General features: G+C 58.9%; 1 protein-coding gene across 5 annotated transcripts in view; it reads right to left on the bottom strand.

Annotated features, from left to right (window-relative positions):
* The window catches only part of STK32C (serine/threonine kinase 32C), a 97468-nt gene that overhangs the window by 30354 nt on the left and 46161 nt on the right, over nt 1–20953 (bottom strand). For all 5 annotated transcript variants that reach the window (XM_081790433.1, XM_081790434.1, XM_078435028.2 and 2 more), the window contains one exon: nt 1491–1546. In XM_081790433.1, the coding sequence (XP_081646559.1) occupies nt 1491–1546 (56 nt within the window). The remainder of the gene's footprint in view (nt 1–1490; nt 1547–20953) is intronic.

Genomic DNA, 20953 nt, shown 5'->3' with positions numbered 1-20953 from the left:
GCCCCCGAGGACAGCCGGAAGGACCAAAGCCCAGGTCTGTCCACAGTCCGGAAACCCGTCCAGCACACGGCACCCCTCAGCTGCAACCTCGTTAGGGAGCAGGAAGGAGTCCTCCCACTACACGGCAGCTTCTGAGGGTAGAGTCTCAGCAGGACCCTGTGGCTCCCTTCCCTCCCCACCTCACCACCCCGCAGAGCTCTGTTTCCGGGACCCTGTGGCCAGCTGGCTTTTAAAGCCAAGAACTGGTCAGAGGAGCCAGAACCCTGGGGTTCTGCAGACGCTGTGGGGGGTGGTGGTGCTCAGCAGCGTATGAGGGGGATGGTAGGGATGGGGAGTGGGGGCACAGTGAAATGGCTGCCCCAGGTCAGTCCCCAACACCACTCCTCAGTCCGTTTCCAAATGTCTGCATGACTTCCATGTTTCTCCATAGAAGCCAGTCTTGAATCCTGGTCGGGGTTGGTGCCCTCCAATGCCTAACTAACCCTAACCCTAAGCCCCACCTTGTCTGCCCCTCGACCTTCCCCACGCTCTCTGTGGCTCTAGGGGACAGAATTTACACTCAGTTGGGAGAAGCAGGGAGGGCAGAGGTCAGCCTGACCAGCAGATGTTAAAATACTCTCTCCCTAATGAAAGAGTTTTTGAATGAACTCCTGCAAAGGAGCTAATTGCTCCGGTTTATGACTTGCCCAGGCCTTGGGCAGCCTGGGCCACACCACCCACACAGCTGTGCGGAGAGGGGGCCAAAGGCCTCATCTGCCAAGCCTCCTTATCTGCCGAAAAGAAACTATCCATTCAGAAGTGACCCATTTACGACAGACCCATCAAGGCAGAGTCCCGAGAGCTAATTTTAACCTTCCCGGAGTGCTCGTTAAGCCTCTTTGAGTTATAATTACCCCCAATCTCTAGACATTAGGAGGCAGCAATCAGGAAGTTAGATGTGGCCAGAAGGAACTGGAGACGGTCTCCGCACAGGCCTATTTCGAGGAGCCAGCGGCACGGCTGTTCTGGGTGAGACCCGTGCTCCCCTGCACCCCAGTCCTGCCTTCTGCTCCCCTGGAGAAGCTGCCTGGCCTCTGGGCTCCAACTGCAACAATGGTGTCCGAGTGTCCCAGCGGCTCCCGGACACTGGACATCTGCCGCCACCCCCTCCCCACAGCAGGGGCTTCTACGACACTTCCCTTTGAGGCCGCGAGCCGGCCCATTTCTAAGGAAAGCCGCCTCATTGGAGAGCAGGGGTCAGGGTCTCGGTCCCGCGGAGCCCAGAGCTGTGCCGTCTGCACCCTCAGCTCCCGGCTGACTTACAAGCCCCCCAAAGACCTGGACTAAAGACCCTAGTGCTCCTGAGTGAGGCTCCCTAGTGCCCCTGACACCCCCCACGTCGCCAGCTTGTCCACAAGGCCCCCCGACAGGCACAGCTGGGGCCGGCCTCTCCAGAGCTGGCGGGCGGAGGGGTTGGTCCCGTCATGGCCTCCTTGCTGGCTCCGCCTTACCTTGCCGAAGCTGCCCTTTCCGATGGCCCGAAGGATCTGGAAGTGGTCGAAGTTCACTGCAGAAAAAACAGAGGGATGCCGGGTCAGGTGGCAGAAAGACCCGTGCCCTCCACACGCCTGGGGCTGGAGCAGCCCCCCGAGGCCACCCCCCACCACTGCAGGGAGCCCCCTGCGGCCCCCCAGTGACACACTTCACCCTGGAAGTGGGCCTGGGTGATGGCTGAAGGCGGAAGTCAGGCTCCTGTGCAAAGCAGGGAGCGCCTGGGCCAGGGCAGAGAGGTGGGTCCTAGGGGCCATGCTGTCCCTTGTTCTGGATTCCTTGCGGGGTCAGGCCAGGCCACCACACCCACGGACCCACAGCCGGGATGGGGCGTGAACAGAGCCGATGGTGCCCGGAACAGCCCTTCTTCGGTCCCAGGCACCCAGACACCCCCTCCTGAAAGCTGCACCCGACGCATGAAGCCTTGCAAGCAGGGTCCCAGGGGTCCCAGGTGCCCAGAGCCTTGGAAGCAGGCCCCCCACCCTCCTGCCGCATCCCCTGGGGGTGGTCGCCTGTGGGTTCGCTGAATGAGCTAAAGGGGAGCCTGCCACAGTCCCAGGGTGAATAACAGGGACTTTCCGAAGGGCGGTCCCCGGGCCTGTGGGGACCACGGGTGAACCACCCAGATCCTGGTTTCTATCAACTTTGTCAGACATGAACCCCTCCCAGAGAAAGGGGTCGTTAGAAATCGCAGCCTTGTTAATTGTCACAACTCTCAGAAAAGATGCTCCCCGCCAGGCACACACAGTGCCCCGGGGAGCGTTAATCTGTGAGTGAGAGCAGTTTGGAGTCGCCAGTCCGGGGCTCCCGCTTCTGCTCTCAACCTGATGCCGTGTTTCCTTCCCTCTTGCATTTCCGGGCTCCAGGCAGCCCCAGCCAGCCTTGCTTTCTACACCTGCCCCCTCCCCGTCCTGGCTGGGGCTCCCCCAGCTGACTCTCAGGCCACCAGCTGGGCCCCACCTGTGCCCCAGGTCTGTGCCCCCCAAGTTCTGTTCCCCAGGTCTACGTCCCCAAGTCTGTGCCCCCCTAGGTCTGCATCTCCAAGTCCGTGCCCCCCATGCCTGTGCACCGGGCAAACCTGGCTCCATGTGCCCCCAACACCTGTCAGAAACTCGGGGTCTCCAGATGCCCACGAGCCCTGTGGCCTGGGCCGCCCCTACAGGGAGCGGCAGACAAGGGCCGTGGCGTTCCCACCCCGAGAGCGAGAACAGCACATTGAGCCTGCGGAGGGCATCTGCCATACAAGGCCCAGCACGTGGCGCTGGGAGGTCCAGCCCAGCGAGCCCCGGAGGAGAAGTTAGGGTTCGGCCGGCACGGTGCTGGGCCCCGAGTAGGGGCACCACCGGGCCAAGGGTTAGCAAGGGGGCTCAGCCAGCACAATCCCTGGTTTTAGAGAAACCACAAATCCTGGACTTCAGGTCCTTCCAGGAGAGGAACAGAACCAAGGTGTATGAAACCACGGGTCAGGAGCACAAGGGAACCCACACCATGCTTCTCCCTGCACTTTTATGCCCTGGAAAGCTAGGTTATCATGGTGGGCTTCCTGGATGGAGAGGCCGCGGGGAAGAGGCGCTCAGAGGTCTGGGGGGCATGGAAGCAGAGAGTGCGAGCACCGTGGGGAGCTGTGGCCTGGCTCCACACTGGCTAGCCCCGTGGCCTTCCCCGGGCCCGCTTCCGGGACAGGGAAGGGGGGACGTGTAACCCAGTGCACAGCACCCTATGGTTTTGAGCACTTCCTAAGACCCCAGGGTTGGGGGGCGCACGACGGGACTCCCAGACAGCAGGTAGGGCACTGAGCCGGCCACGTGGAAGCTTCGCAGGGGAGACACAGGTGGGACGGGAACCCCAGCCGTAGCTGCTGGACAGGCGAGGCCGGCGAGCCGGGAGGGGTCCCCGGGCAGGCCCAGGGCTGGGCAGGGCGGGCATCCCATCGGGGCCAGCAGCCGTGAGCGAGGCCGTCCCAGAGGGCGGTAGCTCTGCCCACAGTGACCCTGCTCAGAGGAGCAGCCGGCCCGGACCCCACCAGGGGAGCCTCAAGCCCCACTGAGTAGCCAGAGTGACTCTGTCCTCTGCTAAGTGGAGGTTCCTCGGGTCACCCCTCGGACCGGCTGCTCCGCCCCGGCCCCCAGGCCCCCGTCACTGCACCCAGCGGCTCACATGTGCTCCGGAGACCCTCCAGGTGGAACCGAGAACCAGCTGCTGCTCTGGGTGCCTTCCCCCACGTGGGCTCTGGATCCACTCTGGGCAGGACCGGGACCTCCCCTAACTGCCCCCGCCCAGCATCCTGCCGCCGTCAGCCCCACTCTGGCTCCTAAAGGAGGTGCTGACTTTCGTTCGGGCATCCAGAGGCAGGGTGAAGAGGAGATCCACCGCCAGGGTTTGCCCGAGTAGCGGTGGACGGACGTGGCGGAGCGCGCCGTGTTGCATCAGGTGGATGCGCAGAAGCCCACGCGGCGTATACGCCACCATCCAGAAGTCCACAGGGTTCAGGAGAGTCCGTGCCGATAAAGTGGGAAGTTCCCCCAAACACTGAACCCAGCGGGTCTCACCAACAGGAGGAAAGGGCTGGGGCCCCCAGGAGCCCACCGCCCCCCAGATTCGCGAGGAACACAGCAGGAGGGCGTGGGGGATGGGGCCCCACGCAGGGGCGTGGGCTCGGTCCATGTTTGCTCAACCCAGAGAGGGGCTGCAGCCACCAGGCAAATGGAGCCCAGAGTAAGGCTGGTTCTCACCCTGGGTGGGGGCCATGCGGTGTCCCAGGAGGGCGCAAGCCCAGTGGCCTCCAGCCCCGCCTGTCTGCCCCGCCCCCACCCCACCCTCAGCTCCTGACGGGCCCCACCACTGGGTGCAAAGCCTCGGGCCCAGCTCCTTGTGGGGTTGAGCCCAAGCCCTAGAGGCCACGCTGCTGTCCCGCATGCAAACCTTCTGTTCCCCACAGACACAGGTCACTACCCGGGTCCCTGGGAGTCTCTACCCTCTCGTCCCCTGGGCACACCTGCAGCCCCAGAGGGCCCTGCTCTCCTGCACCTGGCACCGGGGGCCCTCGGGCACCCCCATCTTGCAGGGGACACTCTGCTTCTCTTAGGCCATTTGGGGCTGGGCCTTGGCGTCATCCGAGTGCAGGCTCCGGCCACAGATCTGCTCAGGAGGCTGGGCCCCGCTGAGAGAGCCAAGGTCAGAGGCTGCTGAAGGAACCACAGGCCAGGTCTGTCCTGGGCCCTGGGAGAAGGCAGGGAGGGGCCCTCCCAGGCTGGACACTATCGTGGGCGACAGACTCCAAGCCAGCAGACAAATACGGCGCCTGGTGCCTGGGAGAAAAATAAAGCAGGAAGAGGGGTGGGTGGGACTGCTACCTTTTCCAAGGTCACTGGGGAGACATTTGGGCCCAGAGATGAGGTCGTGAGCCGGGAGTACCTGGAGTATGGTTGAGCGAGGCCAGTTTGCTGCACCTCACATGTGATTTCTGTGGCTGTGTGACGCTGTCGGCACACCTCCCCCCCGCTCCCCCGCCCCCCCCCCCCCCCCCCCCCCCGCCATGAGACACCTCTGACCCCGTAGGTCAAGGGTAGCTCTGCCCCCACGGTCCTATCGGACGCTTCTGTTCCTCCTGCTCAGAAATCTAAGCGCCACAGGTGCAGCTGTGCCTGCGAGGAGGCGGCCAGCTCTGAGCTCAGCCTCCGCCAGGGCTCCTGCCACACACGGACACAGGCTGTCCCTGGTGCAGGTGAATATTTAAAACACAAAGGTTTAAGAAAATCTATTCTTCAAGGAAGGCCTTTATTTTGCCGAGCTGGCAATCACAGAGCCCCGCATTGCTATGAAAATAGGTCATCTCGGGCGCCTGGGGGGCTCCTTCGGTTGAACATCCAACTTCGGCTCAGGTCAGGATCTCCCGGTTTGTGAGGTCGAGCCCCACGTCAGGCTCTGTGCCGACAGCTCGGGTCCTGGAGCCTGCTTTGGATTCTATGTCTCCCTCTCTCTCTGTTCCTCCCCTGCTCGTGCTCTTTCTGTCTCTCTCAAAAATAAATAAACACTAAAAAAAGTTTTTTAAAAGAAAGAAACTAGGTGAAGCCTGGCGCCCAGACAGACCTCCCCAAGGTGTTCTCAGAGCTTCTCAGCCGCCACAACCACCACCGGGGAAAAGGCTGGGCAATCGATGCTCCCACAGCCTTGTTCCGGTAAGACTCACGAAATCCTTCTGGTTTCCCAGTGACCCGACCCGACCTGACCTAACCCGCTGGCCTGGCTACTGTCACACAGGTGGCTGGAAGGAGAGGGAGGGGGTCGCCCCAAGAGCGTGACGCTGGTCGCATGCTCAGTGAGCAGCAGTGAAAGCCAACAGGAGGCCCTCGTGCAGTCGCCTCAAATCCAAAGACGATGTGAGGTGCTCTCTGAACACTTTTCCCTAAAAATAACACTGGTCTGCCGACCGGAGTTCAGCGCTCGCCCTCAGTGGGCAGAGGAACCCGTCAACTGCTGTGGGCTCAGTGGGCTCAGGTCCTTGGGCAGCCGTGAGGCCCAGCAGGTTCATAAGCCAGCGTCCCCAGCGAGGAGGAGAGCAGGAGAGGAGGTGAGCCCGGGGAGGGTAAAAATAGAGCCGCTGCAGGGCCGTGAGTCACCGCTATTGTCACTGGTGACACTGCCCGCGCCACGGGGTGGGGGAGGGGGCCCCTGCAGACCCAGAGGCCAGCCTGCTCCTGACGCCTTCAGGGCCTGGCAGGTGGGCCCCGTGTGGAAGGTGGCCTGCCCGTGGCCCCGGGACGAGTCCCCTTCCCGGCCTGCCTCTGTGGTCACCCAGGAGAGGCCCGGCCCTCAGAGCGTCTTCGGGTGAATTCCATGCCAGAAGTGGGGATACTGGGAAAGCTGCAATCATAAATCAAACATCACGAGTCGCTGCAATTCATTCAGAAGTCGATTCCATTTTGTCTTACGTCCTATGACCCAGAAAACTCCCACAGAAAACCATCCAGTCCGGCTGAGGCCGGCCCTCTGCAGGGTCTGCGTGGCCTCTGCGGAAATCCCTGCCTCCTCCGGGCGCACGGGCCGGCCCCTGCACAAGCGGGTCACCTGCAGGCACGGTCACCACTGAGGCCTCGACCGGCTCGCCACCAGCTGTCCTGCGAGGCCACCGGCTCTGCCGGGAACCAGGACCAGCAGGTGCCACGAGCAGGCACTCTCTGAAGCCCTCCCGCTCTGATCCCACCAAGTTCTCAGAGCCACCAGGTAAGGGGTGGATGCTCCCCTTTTCCAGGCGAGGAAACAGCTGAAGAGTCACAGCAGACTCCGGGTGAAGGACCCCGGGCCCCTCGGGGCAGAAGAGCAAGGGCCTCGGGGAGCCAGCACCACAACCCAAAGACCCGGGCCTCTCAGCCTGCCCTTCCTTCCATCTGGATCCCCTCTGCACCCCACTCCCTCCCTGCCAGCTGCTCAGCCATTGGGCCCTTCTCCAGGGAGCCTCCGCTGGCCCCTCTGAGCACTCGTGCACCTGCCCCAGCGTGGGATGCTGGGGGGGGGGGGGGGGCGGGCGCAGCTGCCCTTCCCAGTTCAGTGCCCTGCCCAGGGTGGCAGGAGCAACACACCCACCCTGTCTTTTCTGAGGAACAGACACAGCAGCGAGGATGTGTATCAGCCAAGAGACTGTGCCGAGGCCTCTGGGGTCCTAGGTTCTGGAATAATGCCCCTTCTCATGCCCAGGAAGTGCCTAGGCCTGGGGACCTGGGTGACTGGAGAAGCCAGGGGTGCTGACGCCTTCCTGCCCCCGACTGGACCCCAGGAGAGACCCCCCTCCCCCGTCTGCTTTCAGTAAAAGCCTTGGCCCAGAAACCCAACTAGTGATACCTTCCCAGAGCAGCACTGTTTACCCCAGATCCCATCCGGTCCGCAAAGTCTGCAGCTCAGTTCCGGCGTTAGGCACAGACATCCTCAGACGGCACCCGAAACCTTCATAAATCAGTGATTAAGGCAACAGCCAGATCAATAATGCATCTCTGCCTGGGGCCCCGCCCCTCCAGCATCCGAGGGGGGAGTCTGTGCGACAGGACCTGGTGCTCCGGCCAAGCCGCCTCCCGTGGCTGCGGGTGGCAGGGCCTCCCCCGGGGACGCCCAGAGGGGTCCTACTCAAGGCCCACCCCTGGCCACCTCCCTCTCCCAGGTGCTCAGCCCCCTACCAGTGCCACCATGAGGACCAACCTCGAACACCCCAATAACACGCGGCGGTGGAATCTGCCCTGGGGGCCCCCAGGTCAGCCACATAGGGACACAGGAGTGCACTGAGGACCCAGGAGCTGGGTGGGGTGGGGGGCTGAGGAGGGGGGAAACAGGCCTTTGGAGCAGCTGAGTCCTGAACCCCAAGGCAGGTCTGCCCAGTAAAGCAAACGGGCCCCAGACCCCTGCTCTTGACCCAACTCTGGTCTGACCTCTGAGTCCCTCTCCCTCCCTGCCCTGTCAGGACCCGGCCCCCCCGAACCCAGCATGCCCGGATTTGGTATGCATGTGCCTCCTGGGTACTCGGAAGGGAGAGCTGAGCCTGGGAAGGAGCAGAGCACAGCTGGCTCTGGGGGGCAAGCAGCTCCCCCCCCCGGCCCATGTCAGTACCAGCCCAGCCCCCGCAGCCAGCAGCGCAGACAGACCCAGAGGCCAGGGCGGCTCAGGTCCTGGTGGCAGCAGCCACACTCGAGGGGGGTCCCAGGTCACATGCTGGGAGTCCCCTAGGACACTGGCTCCCAGGGGGGAACAAGGGTTCCCAAGTCCCTAGGGACATGGACAAATCCCAGGATGCAAGTCAGAGGTCAACACTCGGTGAGAGATGCTCAGCCAGGCCAGGGGCTAGAGAAAGCCCGTCCCTCTGTCTTTCCATCTGCCTGCAGCCTCTGGGCTCCAGGCACAGTCCTGCAGGCCCCACCCCCTTCCCCACAGATGGGGGCCTCCCAGGAAGCGGGAGAACCTCAGAGGCTGGAGCAGGGGGGCACCGGGGTTCCCGGGCCACCAAGCAGCAGTGCCCAGAAGAGGGGGCGCAGGCTTGGGGGTCCCGGGGGAGGGAGACCAGGGGGGTTGGGGGTGGGGAGGCCTCAGCCCCTGGGAGGGGACAAGTGGGGTGTTTCACACTCGCTTTGGCCGTCGAGCCCTCCTGGACCAGCCTCAATAATGCAGCCTCAATGTCAGGCCCCATCATGTGTTCTGGCACCGAGAGCCCAATCACCCCTGTCCACCGGGCCCTGGAGCCCCCACCGCCCTGCCCACCCTCCACCCTGGTCGCCGAGGCTCCCGCCGGTGGCAGCGGCCCAGGCCTGACACCCCACTGCCCAGCCCCTCGTCAGCCGAGCCCCTCTTCCGACGCCAAGAGAGGCCCCAGGGTCAAGGCCACCAGTCCCTGGGGTACCCGTGAGCCGCCCCGTGGACCCGGGACCCCCAGCCGCAGGCTCAGGCTGGGGGCTCTGCTGCACAGGTTGACCGGGCGCTAACACTGCAGCCTGTCCGACCATGCGTGGAGCTGCCAAGCTGCACACGAGGCCACGAAACTCCTTTCCCTGCCAGCCTCACCAGAGACCCCTGCCCAGGCGGGGACACTGGCCGTGCGTGGCCCCCCCTCCACCAAGGTGGGTGCAGCCAAGTGTCTGGGGAAAGCGCCTGGATATTCTAGAGCTTTCCCTGCCGTTTCCCTGAGAAATGCGACCCGCAGACTTTCTGGGATGTGGCTCCCTACAAGGCAGGTGCCTTCGACGAACGGGCCCAGCATTTTCAGCTCGGTGGGTCTTTACGTGGCGGCTGGTTGGCTCTTCCTCCCGCCTGCTGCAGCCTGGGGGCTGTTGCCATAGTTCCCAGCCACTGGGAGGACAGGGCCACGTCACCAGAGCCACACAACACAAACAGCATTAAGTGTGATTCAGGGAAGAAGGGACGGGCAAAGCCCTGCTCACAGGCCAGGGGCTCCCGTATCAGAGCCGTCCCCGCAAACGGGGGCGCGTCCTCCACGCCTCCACAGACACGACAGCTGCCAGAGCAGCCTGGGCGGGGCCTCACCCACCAAACCTCAGAGACACCCGCAGGACCGCCCCACAAAGCCCAGCCAGGGTGCAGACAAAGGTGGTTTCTGAACGGGTCCTGCTCAGAACACAGGACTCCTGATGTCAGTGGTGTGGACCAGCCGGGGAGAGGGGGTCTCCGGGCTCTGCTCACGGCTAAGCCCCCGGCTTCAGCCAGCTCCCGTGTCCTGGGCGACGGGCACTGCCCCAGCCCCCTCATCCCGCACCCCTGCCACGCACACACAGGCTCCCGCACCACGGGCAAGCTCTAACCACAACGCGGAGGAGACCGAGTCTTTCCAGAGCCAGGAAGTCACACGGGGTGTGTGTGCAGTGCTCAGGAGGGCACAGGGCCCCACAGGAGGGCCGGCCTGGGCCCCTCTCAGGAAGCCAGGGCCCCCAGCTGGCCAGTCCCTGGGGGCTGCAGTCAGGGTCTGCTTCCCAACCCGTCACCCAGGGACCGGAGGAGCATATAGATACACAGGGTGCCCAGCTCAGGCCCGGACACAGCATCTGCAGCAGGGCCCTGCCCTCCGCATTCCTCGCCTGGGCCACAGCAGCCACGTGGGCACCATTTGCCCATCACAGGCTCCCGTGTGTGTGCGGGGGGCACGGGGACACGGGCCCGGCTGAAGGCAGCCCCAGATACCACAGCAGCCGCTACAAGCACAGACCCTGAAGCCGCGGTCACTGCTTCCGCTCTGGGAGCCAGCAGGCCAGTCTGGCACCCGCGCCTGTCACGCCAGCGATCCCGAAGGGTGGCACTGCTGGTCCTGGGGAACCTCGGAGGTGACGATCCGCCCTCCGCCTCCACCCGCACGGCAGCCCACACCTGCCCCACGCGGCCCGGCCCGAGCTGGGCCGCAGCACGGTCACAGCAGACGCAGGAAGAAAGGACACGGGACTGGACGAGGGGCCCGGGTCTTCTGCAGAGCCCAGCGCACAAGCCTCTGCCCAGCGCCTCAAGCCCATGGGGTCCCAGAACAGTCTATCATCCCCCCGCACGGCCCAAGAAGCTTCTGTTCGCAACGCGAGAAGAGGTCTTATTTTCTCAGACCGACAGAGAAAGAGGGTCCTGGGGCTCCGGTGCTGGGTTTGTCTCAGCGAATCAACCCCACACACGTACATCCGGTGCCCCGTGACCCTGAGGCTGGCCGCTGAGCCTGCAGGCGGGACGGGCACGCCTGTGCGCCAAGTCAGGGCACGGGCAGGCCACGGAGGGGACCCCGGGGGCCGGCCCCGCCCAGGCCCAGCTCACACTCTCTGTGCCGTGAGCCAGGAGCCTAGAAGCGCCACACAACTCAAGGGGTACGGGGAACCCCTCGAGCAAGCCCCAGAAGGCAACAGGTGGTCTCTCCATAAAGTTCGAACACAAGCGAGGCTATATAGCATGCTGTTCTGGTGCGTGCGCATATCGAGAAAGGTTTTTTTTTTTTAATGTTTTCTTATGTATTTTTCAGACAGAGGGAAACAGAGTGTGAGCAGGGGAGGGGCAGAGAGAGAGAGAGAGGGAGACACAGAATCCGAAGCAGACTCCAGGCTCTGAGCTGTCAGCACACAGCCCGATGCGGGGCTCGAACTCACAGACCGCGAGATCATGACCTGAGTCGAAGTCGGCGCTTCACCGACTGAGCCACCCAGGCGCCCCATGTTGGGACAGGTTACTAAAGTGGCTGCAGAATCCAGCTGGCGGGCACCTTGAGGGAGCACAGGGATGGCGCCACTGGAGGAGGTTCAGCTCGGGCTGGGGCAGCGTCCCTGCTGTGCACGAGAATCCCACATTTGAAATTCAGGAGATGCGACTCAGGACCCCGGCCTCGCTCCAGGAAACGCGCGCGGGCCGGAGGCGGTGCGGGGCTCACCGTGCAGGTGCAGGAGGACCGCGGGGCAGAGGCTCCTGAGGGAGCAGAGGGGGAAGGGAGCCCGGGCGCTCATGGTGAGAGGCGCACCACGGACAGGGGACCCACGAAACAACCAACAGGTGGGGACAACCTGAGTGCCCCGCGGCTCGTGGGCGGTAAGCCACACGATGCGGTATTATTCCTCCACCAGACGGGGTGGCGCTCTGGCACCTGCTGCAACGGAGACAGGCCTTGAAACCCTGGCGCTGGGTGACAGGGGCCCGAACTGACAGGCCCTGCGCGATGTCACCGACCAGGAGTGCCCACGATGGGCGGCCTGTGGACCAGAGAGCAGACCGCAGCCGCGGCTGCCAGCGGGACCGGTTTCCGCGGGGAAAACATCTCGGAACTGGGTGTCGGAGGTGGTCCTAACACAGTGCTGCAAAATGTGCAAGATGCTGCCGACTGGTCGCTTTAAAACGGCTGGTTTTAGGGGCACCTGGGTGGCTCAGTCGGGAAAGCGTCCGACTTCAGCTCAGGTCATGATCTCGCGGTCCGTGAGTTCGAGCCCCGCGTGGGGCTCTGTGCTGACAGCTCAGAGCCTGGAGCCTGCTTCGGACTCTGGGTCTCCCTCTCTCTGACCCTCCCCTGTTCATGCTCTGTCTCTCTCTGTCTCAAAAATAAATAAACGTTAAAAAAAAATTTTTTTTAAATAAATAAATAAAATAAAATGGCTAGTTTTATGTGATGTGACTTTCACTTCAGTAAAAGCAATAGTAATTGTTTCTGGAAGTGAGCCACGACCGAGTGGGCTGAGGCCACGTAGGGGGCATGGCTGCTGTTGCATGGCCCCACACAGATGGCCCCATGTGTGGGGACGGTGGTCAGGGCAGGCCCTGTGTGGAAGAGGGGGCGTCCCAGGGGCTTGGACTCATCGGTGGGTGCGTGCTCCGCGGAGGGAGGACTCTGCCAGAACCAGCACGGCTAGGCTCCCGCATGCACACACACCGGACCTCACAGTCGCCCCAAAGCTGGTCAGGGGGCCAACCAGAATGGGGTTTAGACGACTTTCCTATTTCAAGGTGATCGCCCTAGGTGGGAGGGAAGAGGGCAGGACAGTCACTAATCCTATCTTTTCTTAATGGAAAACATAAGAAATCACACGTGGGGCGCCTGGGTGGCTCACTCGGTTAAGCGTCTGACTTCGGCTCAGGTCATGATCTCACGGTCCGTGAGTTCGAGCCCCGCGTCGGGCTCTGGGCTGATGGCTCAGAGCCTAGAGCCTGCTTCCGATTCTGTGTCTCCCTCTCTCTCTGCCCCTCCCCCATTCATGCTCTGTCTCTGTCTCAAAAATAAACTTAAAAAAAATAATAATAAAAAAAAAAAGAAATCACATGTGTGGCTAAGGCAGCTTCATTCTGACCCCTTTGCTTTAGAACAACATTAAACTGTGTTAAATTCATACAAACCCAAGCCCCACCCATCAAATCTGTATTTTATTTACACTCAGTCCAGTTTCAAAACAGGGTTCCAGGTGGACCTCCATTCCCTTGGTGCTGGCGCATCATGACCACAGAGCAGCGGGTCCGTCCGGGAGGACAGGACAGCCTGTGTCCTGCTGCCCTCTGCGAGGGGCAGCGGGGCCGACTGCACCAGGATCTGCTCCCCTCCGCCCAGGAGCCCCCCGCTCCCTGAGCATCCGCCCGGGTCACACTGCCCAGGCCTGGCCCGTCAGAGCGAAGCTGTCCGACTGGAGCTGGCCCTGGGCTTCCGGAACTCAGGAGAAGTGTCCACCACGGTGGCAAGAGCAGGGCAGAAGGAGCAGAAGGAACCATTTCTGGGGCTACCGTGGGAGCACGAAGCCAGCAGAGGGGATGGGGGACGAGGATCAGCACCCCCTGACCCCTCCTCCTGGACCCGATACACCATTAGAGTCTCCGTTTCTCTGGCCCGCGTGGCCTTCTTACTAACGTCCCCTTGAGTGCCGACTCCCGAGGCCGCCTGTGACTCAGACCAGAGCCCTCCTGCGCCTGCGCTGCCGGGTCTGTGCCTTCCCTCGCCCTGCATGTCTACCCCAAGCAATACCGACCTTCCTCAGTTAGGCTTTACGGTGGACACTGGTGCCCAGTGGGGGAAGCCACCACGGGCTGTGGCCTGCCTTCTCCAGGGGCCCTTGTTCATCCACGTCAATCGTCTGTCAGTCCATCAACTTCCACAGAAGCCGTAGGTTGTTTGTTTCTCTAAATTCAGTGACTCTGAAGGCACCTGGGTGGCCCGGTCGGTTAAGCTCTTTGGCTCAGGTCATGATCTTACAGTTCATGGGTTCAAGCCCTGCATCGGGCTCTGTGCTGACAGCTCAGAGCCTGGAGCCTGCTTTGGATTCTGTGTCCCCCCCCTCTCTCTCTGCCCCTCCCTCACTTGCACTCTGTCTCTCTTTCTCAAAAATAAACATTAAAAAAAATTAAAAAATTAAAAAATTAAAATAAATTCAGTACTCTGAACATCAGTTGTGAGGAAACAGAAATTGTTATGATATTTGCATCCACTAAAATGCCATGTGTCCTCACTCACTTCGGGCATCCTCCATATAGACGTGGCCCAGCTTCTCTTGGTGGCCTACAGTACAAGGCATTTTCACGGCTTTATCGAGACGTGAGTGACACACGGGACAGTGAACGTGGAGAGCACGTGCCCAGATCGGCTCTGACATCTGCACGCACCCACATACTGCTGGTCACGGGACACCGTGGGGGCGCAGAGCGGGGAGAATGCACTCGTAACACAGATACTGGACAAAGACGCCCAGTGCACAGAAACATCTCCGACAGCTCAGCAAGAAAAAGACAGAGAACGGCCAAGTTCTTGAATAGGCACCTCACGCGGAAGAGACCCAAGTGCCAGGTCAACACAGAAACAAGCTGGGCATCTCAGCGACCAGGGGTATGAAACTGGGCAGAGCAGGGACCTCCCCACGGCCAGCACAGTGACCGACGCAGAGGCCGGCAGGGCCGTGCGCAGCGGGGACTCACACGCGTTGCTGTGGGAGTGAGACTGGGCTCCGGGTGCCGCGCGGCCCGGCCGGTCCACACGCACACACACAGCACACGCCCGCCGAGACACGAGTGCAAGAGAGGCGGAACGGCGCAAAACTGGAAATGACCCCAAGCGCTTGGCCTTCGTCAAATGGATAATACTAAGGTGTGACGTAGCCACACAGAACTCCAGGCACGACGAGAATGCGGCGGCGACTGCTACACACAGCCTGGACCCATCCCGCGGACGCGGCGCATCGAGAGAAAGGGGCCGGACACACTCCACGGTTTCACTTATGTAAAGCTAAATTTTAATAAACATTCCTTGTTTGTTTTAGAAAACCACGTGTTTCGTAGTTACTGGAAGCAGAATTCTACACAAGCCCACTGTCTGCTGGAAGGTTCCTGTCTCTTCTTCCCCAGCCCGACAGGGACAGAGAGACGCGCATCTGCTACGGTGCTGAGTTTAACCACTGCTCTCTGCAGGTCCCCTGGGTGCTGAGGCTCTTTGGTTGGGTACGTTACACGTTTGAAAACAAAACATATCAGAAGTGACGTAGCCACGGTGGTTTGAAGAGGGAAGTTTACAGCTCCAAGTACTTACATCAGAAAACAAGACGATGGAGAGACCATGGGACTCTTGATCTCGGGGTCATGAGTTTGAGCCCCATGTTCAGTATAGAGATTACATTAAAAAAAGTGAAAAAAAAGAGAAAAAAATAAACAAGACGATGGAATAGAACAAAGTATATCCAAAGTAGAAATTAGAAAATAGTAAAGAATGGAAACCACTTAACTAGAGACAAATAACAGAAAAACAAAAGTAACAACAAAACTGAATGTTATTTTTGTGATTCATAACACTGACAAACCTTTGGAAGACTGATTTTTTTTTAAATAAGAGAGAAAGCACAAGTATTAAGAATTTTAGAAAAATGATGCCATTACCCATCCTACAGGCATCTGAAGAATAATTTAAAAAGATTATGAACTAACTTCATGTCAACAAATTATGCCACGTAAATGGAGAAATTCCTTGAAATACACAATTTACCAAATGAATACAAAAAGAAACACACCACCTGCACAGTGTCACGTCTATTGTTCCTAAATAATGCGTTCATAATTGAAAACCACTCTGTAAAAAAGAAGTCCAGCCCAGATGGCTTCACTGGTGAATTCTATCAAGTTTTTTAAGGAAGAAACAATACCAGTCTTACAGAAGCTCACTTAGAAAATAGAGAAATCGAGCACCTTCTAACTTGTTTTATGAGATCAGCATTTTCCAAACACCGGAGCCTGATAAGGCCATTACAAGAAAACCATAGATCGAGATTTCTCGTGAGCATACACACAAACTTCCTTAACAAAATATTAGCAAATTAGCAGCAATATAAAAAATATAATACATCATGACTGCTGAAGTACACACCAGGAATGCAAGGTTGGTTTAACTTTGAAAACCAATCACTTAAGAGTCACTACACTCACAGAATGAAGGACAACCCTATGATCACCTCAACAAAGGCAGGAGGTGCGTTTGACAAAATGTACAGGTGTTCATGATGAAGACTCCACAAATGAGAACAGGACCTCTTAACTGTCACACGGGACACCTACAGAGTCTGCAGCTAAGACCACATTTAGCTGTAACGCAGTGAATTCTCTCCCAAGATGGGGAACAAGGCAAGGCTGTCCACTCTCATCATTTTCCTTAATGTTATGCAGCCCTGGCCCACGACATAGGAAAAGTTAAAAATAAACCACAGAAAAGACAACCTAGTGGTCTACAGAGAAGATCCTAAGGACTCTACAAACCCCTTCCAGAGCTAAAAGCTCTGTGAATTAAGCAAGGTTATGTGATACATGGTCTATAAATAAAAATTTTTTGGATTTCTAATGTACTTTCAACAAGCCATTGAAAAGAGATTTTCCAAGTCCCTCTTACAATAGCACCAAAGGCCTTTTAAGGTAGGACCATGTCTAACAAAGCTGTACAAGACCCTCCATGTAACACTGCAAACCACTGAGAGATTAAGCAGGACCGAGGTAAGTGGAGACTGCCCCTTGCTCCCGGGGGACTGTGAACATTGTGCGGGACCCACCTTTTCCCAGAGGTAGTTATAGAACCAATGCAATTTCAGTCAAAGCCTTAGCTGACTTTCTTGGGCAGAAAGGGGTGATCAGACACTAAAATTTATATGCAAATCTAAATGACCTAGAATAGTGAAAAATAATGCTAAAAACAAGAGCAAAGTTGGAAGACTTGCACTACCTGATTTTAAGACTTCACATAAGGGTACAGTAATCGGGTGCTTGGGTGGCTCAGTCAATTAAGCATCTGAGTCTTGGTTTTGACTCAGGTCACGATCACACAGTTCGTGAGATGGAGCCCCGAACTGGGCTGCGTGCTGACAGCGCAGAGCCTGCTTAGGATTCTCTCTCTCTGCCCCTCCCCTGCATGTGCTCTCTCCCTCTATCAAAATAAATAAATAATTAATAAATATTTAAAAAATTTTTAACGTTTATTCATTTTTGAGAGACAGAGACAGAGCATGAGTGGGGGAGTTGCAGAGAGGGAGATGCAGAATCCGAAGTAGGCTCCAGGCTCCGAGCTGTCAGCACAGAGCCCGACGCGGGGCTCAAACCCACGAGCTGTGAGACCATGACCTGAGTCAAAGTCAGACGCTTAACCAACTGAGCCACCCAGGCGCCCCTTTAATATTTTGAGTGTAGAGTTTTGTGACCACCAACAGTTTCTTGTTTTGTAGACAATGGGAAAGTGATACCTGAGAAAACTTGGCGTACGTTTTGGTCCGAATTAGTCTGTGCTCACTGGAACAGGTTGTTGAAAGGCAGGACTCTCCCGTTTATTGCACGTGAACGAACACCCTCCTTCCGGTACTGATGGGCTGGTGATGAAGTGCACACACGCTCCTTGGCACCACGTCTACGCCCGTGCCTTGCGGTGACTCACTGTTGCGCATTGGCTGCCCCATCTAGCCCGGGCCCAAGGCTCTGGGCCCCACAGGAGGTTCGCACACCTCCAAGGCCTTCGAGAAGACATAGGAGTCGCTCTTATTGCCCAAAGTCTTACTGAAAACTTAACATTTGTTCAGAGTAAAATTAAATGGCTAATTAAAATGTTACATGTCCTTGCTTTTCAAAATGTGTAAAGTCAGTTTGTTAGCTCTTTGCCTTTAAATTTTTTAATTTTGTTTTTTTCATTTATTGTTTTTTTAATGTTTTTATTTATTTTTGAGACAGAGAGAGACAGAGCATGAGCAGGGGAGGGGCAGAGAGAGAGGGAGACACAGAATTGGAAGCAGGCTTCCAGGCTCCGAGCTGTCAGCACAGAGCCTGACGCGGGGCTCGAACCCACGAACCGTGAGATCACGACCTGAGCCGAAGTCGAACAATCAGCCAACTGAGCCCCCCAGGCACCCCGAAAGACATTTTTAAAAAAAGTACAGTAATGAAGACTGTGTGGCACTGGTTTGAAGACGGACGCAGGGCAATGGAACAGACTCGCTGTTCACAAACGGCCTCCAGCGCATGTGGTCACCCGGGTTTTCCAATGGCACAAGGCACTGACAAGGTCTATGGGGCAATGTGAGCCTTCCACAAGTGGTACTGGAGCAGCTGAGCGTCATCGGGAGAAGTGCTAACTGTGCCGTGCCCGAAACATAATTCTTGGTAGATTGCAAACATACACACAAGACAACTCCTGGAAGAAAAACATACGGTCATACTTTTGCAGCCTGGAGACGGGCGAAGACTTCTCAGACACGATGCCAGAAATGTTGACCGTGAAAAAATTGATAAGTTGTGTTTCGCAGAAATCAAAACCATCTGCTCTTTAAAGGACACTACTAAGGAAGTGAAATGTTTGCCAATACACACGTCCAACACAGGGCCTGTAACCAAAATATATAAAGAACTTCTGCAAATGAAGAACAAAATTACTGCCCCTCCCCTGCTCACACTCTCCCTCTCAAAATAAATAAACTTAAGCCAATAGTTCAGAGCTCTGCATTTTACTGTAATTACCCCCCCACACGTCAAAACGAGATGATGCCACTTTGCAGAGGGGGCGGGTCATAGGTATCCAGCCCCTTTACGCTGCAGGAAGGAGCCGTTCACTGAGTGAGCGCAGGAAACGGGACCAGAGAGGCCGAGTGACCATGCAACAGTCACAGGGCCAAGGGACAGAGCAGTGGGTCAGAATCCAGCCTCCGGGATCCTCACGCACCTGCGCCCAGGGCCAGATGGGAGGGGCCAACCAAGATGCTGAGAGAGGCCGGGGGCTACGAGGGCGGTGCGGCGGGGGGCTGGCCGGCGACGGGGGTGGGAAGCTGCTCAGAAGGCTCTCGGGGGGACACAGGGATTCAGAATGGGCTCCGCTGGTGGGAAGGGGCGCCAAGGGGCGTGTCGACACGAAGCCCACGTCATGTGAGCAGGACCCGGCGAGGGTGAGCACGGAGGCCCGACCAGCAGGACTTGCTGGCGGCTCTGGGGCCCGGGGCTGAGGTGAGGAGGCCAGGAGGACCACGACTGTGGCCTCTGCCACTCCCCCCAGCTCTGGGGCGAGGCCCTCTCTGATGGGCAGCTAGGCTGGGCGGGGGCAGCCATGCCGGATGCTCTCCCGGCCCCTGCCCGCGTGGAGCCACCACGGCCGGACCAGCTGGCCACAGAGTCCCCAGGGGAGTGGGCCAGCTCTGAGACTGCTCAGTCAGCAGTGGCCCCGGGCACCCCGCACAACCCGGTGCTCAGCCCCAGGACCAGCACGACCTGCACAGAATCACCCCTCTCCCCCACACTGCCTGGAGGCTGTGCCCACAGAATGTGCCCCGGGCTCCGTTTGGGCAGAGCTAACCAGCCTTGCCAGGGGCCACCCCTCTCTAGAAACAGGGTGCTGGGTGCAGGCTGCTGGTCTCCTTTGGAAGTCCTTTGAAACCTGGCCAGGGCGCCTGGGTGACTCGGTCAAGCATCCCAACTCCGGATCAGGTCATGATCTCCTGGTTCTCGGGTTTGAGCCCTGTGCCTGGCTCTGTGCTGACAGCTCAGAGCCTGGAGCTGCTTCAGATTCTGTGTCTCCCTCTCTCTCTACTCCTCCCCATCTTTCTCTCAAAAGTAAAATGAACATTAAAAAAAATTAAAAAAAAAAAAAAGAAAAGAAACCTGGCCAAAATGGAGAAGTTTGCACAGTACAAAATTTATTTTTATTCTGAAGCCCAATGATACACCTCAGATCACATCTCTGTACGCATGTGCCTGTGGGTGCGGCTCTGCGTGTGTCCATGTGTGCTCGTGTCTGGGAGTGTGTGCGTGCATGTGCTGGCTGTGGGGGCAGCTCTGTGCCTGTGCATGTGTTCATGTCTGCGGGCGCGTGCGCACGTGTGTGCCCGTGGACGTGGCTCTACGTGTGTGCACACGTGTGTGCCCGTGGATGTGGCTCGGTGTGTACGTGCATGTGCATGCGTGTGCCCGTGGCTTTCTGTGTGTGTGTGCGTGTGCCCACGCGCGCCCCTGGATGTGGCTCTGTGTGTGTGCGTGCACATGCGTGTGCCCGTGGATGTGGCTCTCTGTGTGTACATGCATGTGCACACGTGTGTATGTGTGCACATGGAGGCCTGACACAGGCTCTCTTCCAGTGGGTTTACTGGGCAGCTGGCCCCGGGTCTGACAGACACATCCAGCCTGGAGCCTGCATGCTTCCCTGGGATCTGGCAACTTCTAGGCTGTGGGAAGTATGTGTGTTATGAGGATGCCGGCTGATCCAGACCTTCCCCCAGAGAACTCCCGTGAGCTGCAGGGGAGGGAGGTGCCAGGGAAAAGCTGTCGAGGGAGCCTGGGGCCTCGCAGCCGTTTATCACCACCCCCCCCCCCCCCCCCCCCGCCCCGCTGCGAGCTGCCGCCTCCGCCCCTGCAGCTGCTGGGCCTCAGGCTGAAGGACCGATTTATCCCCAAAGGCACGAAGGCCCTTGCCAAGCCGATGAGGCTGGATGGTCGCGCCCCCGTGCGTCAGCTTACACGTCAAGAGCTGCCAGACCCCAGGCTGCCACGGTGCGCCATCTGCCTGGGGGGCCCCGAACTGGCCCTGTGCACAGGTGGGGCCACCCTGGGGCCCCTGCAGCTCACACAGCCCCAAGCGCTTCCCGTCAGTTAATATCCTACTAAGCTCACCAAGAATCAGTTACCATCTACCTGGCCTTCTGACAGCTTGCAAACAAACTGACGGGATTCGGACCGTGCCTCTGTGTTCAGGACACGGCCTCCCCCAGGGGGCGGCCTCCACCTGACCCAGGAAGCTCCTTGTCCCAAAAGGTGCTCTGAGGTTCTGCCGCCGGCTCCTGGCAGGTCCGGGCGCTGCCCTCCGAGGGGCTCAGCAAGCTGTCCTGCCGCGTCCGGCCTGGCCCTCTGCGCCCGAGAGACACTTGTTGAGTGCGTGAGTGAATGAATGAATGAAGCAGGGAGTGAAGGAGTGAGTGTGGGAGAGGTGCGTGTTTCTGCCCAGTGTCCCAGAGCC

This window comes from Panthera onca, chromosome D2 (genome assembly GCF_046562875.1).
Source record: "Panthera onca isolate mPanOnc1 chromosome D2, mPanOnc1 haplotype 2, whole genome shotgun sequence".
NCBI lineage: Eukaryota > Metazoa > Chordata > Mammalia > Carnivora > Felidae > Panthera > Panthera onca.
This window is presented reverse-complemented; position numbering and strand designations above follow the sequence as displayed.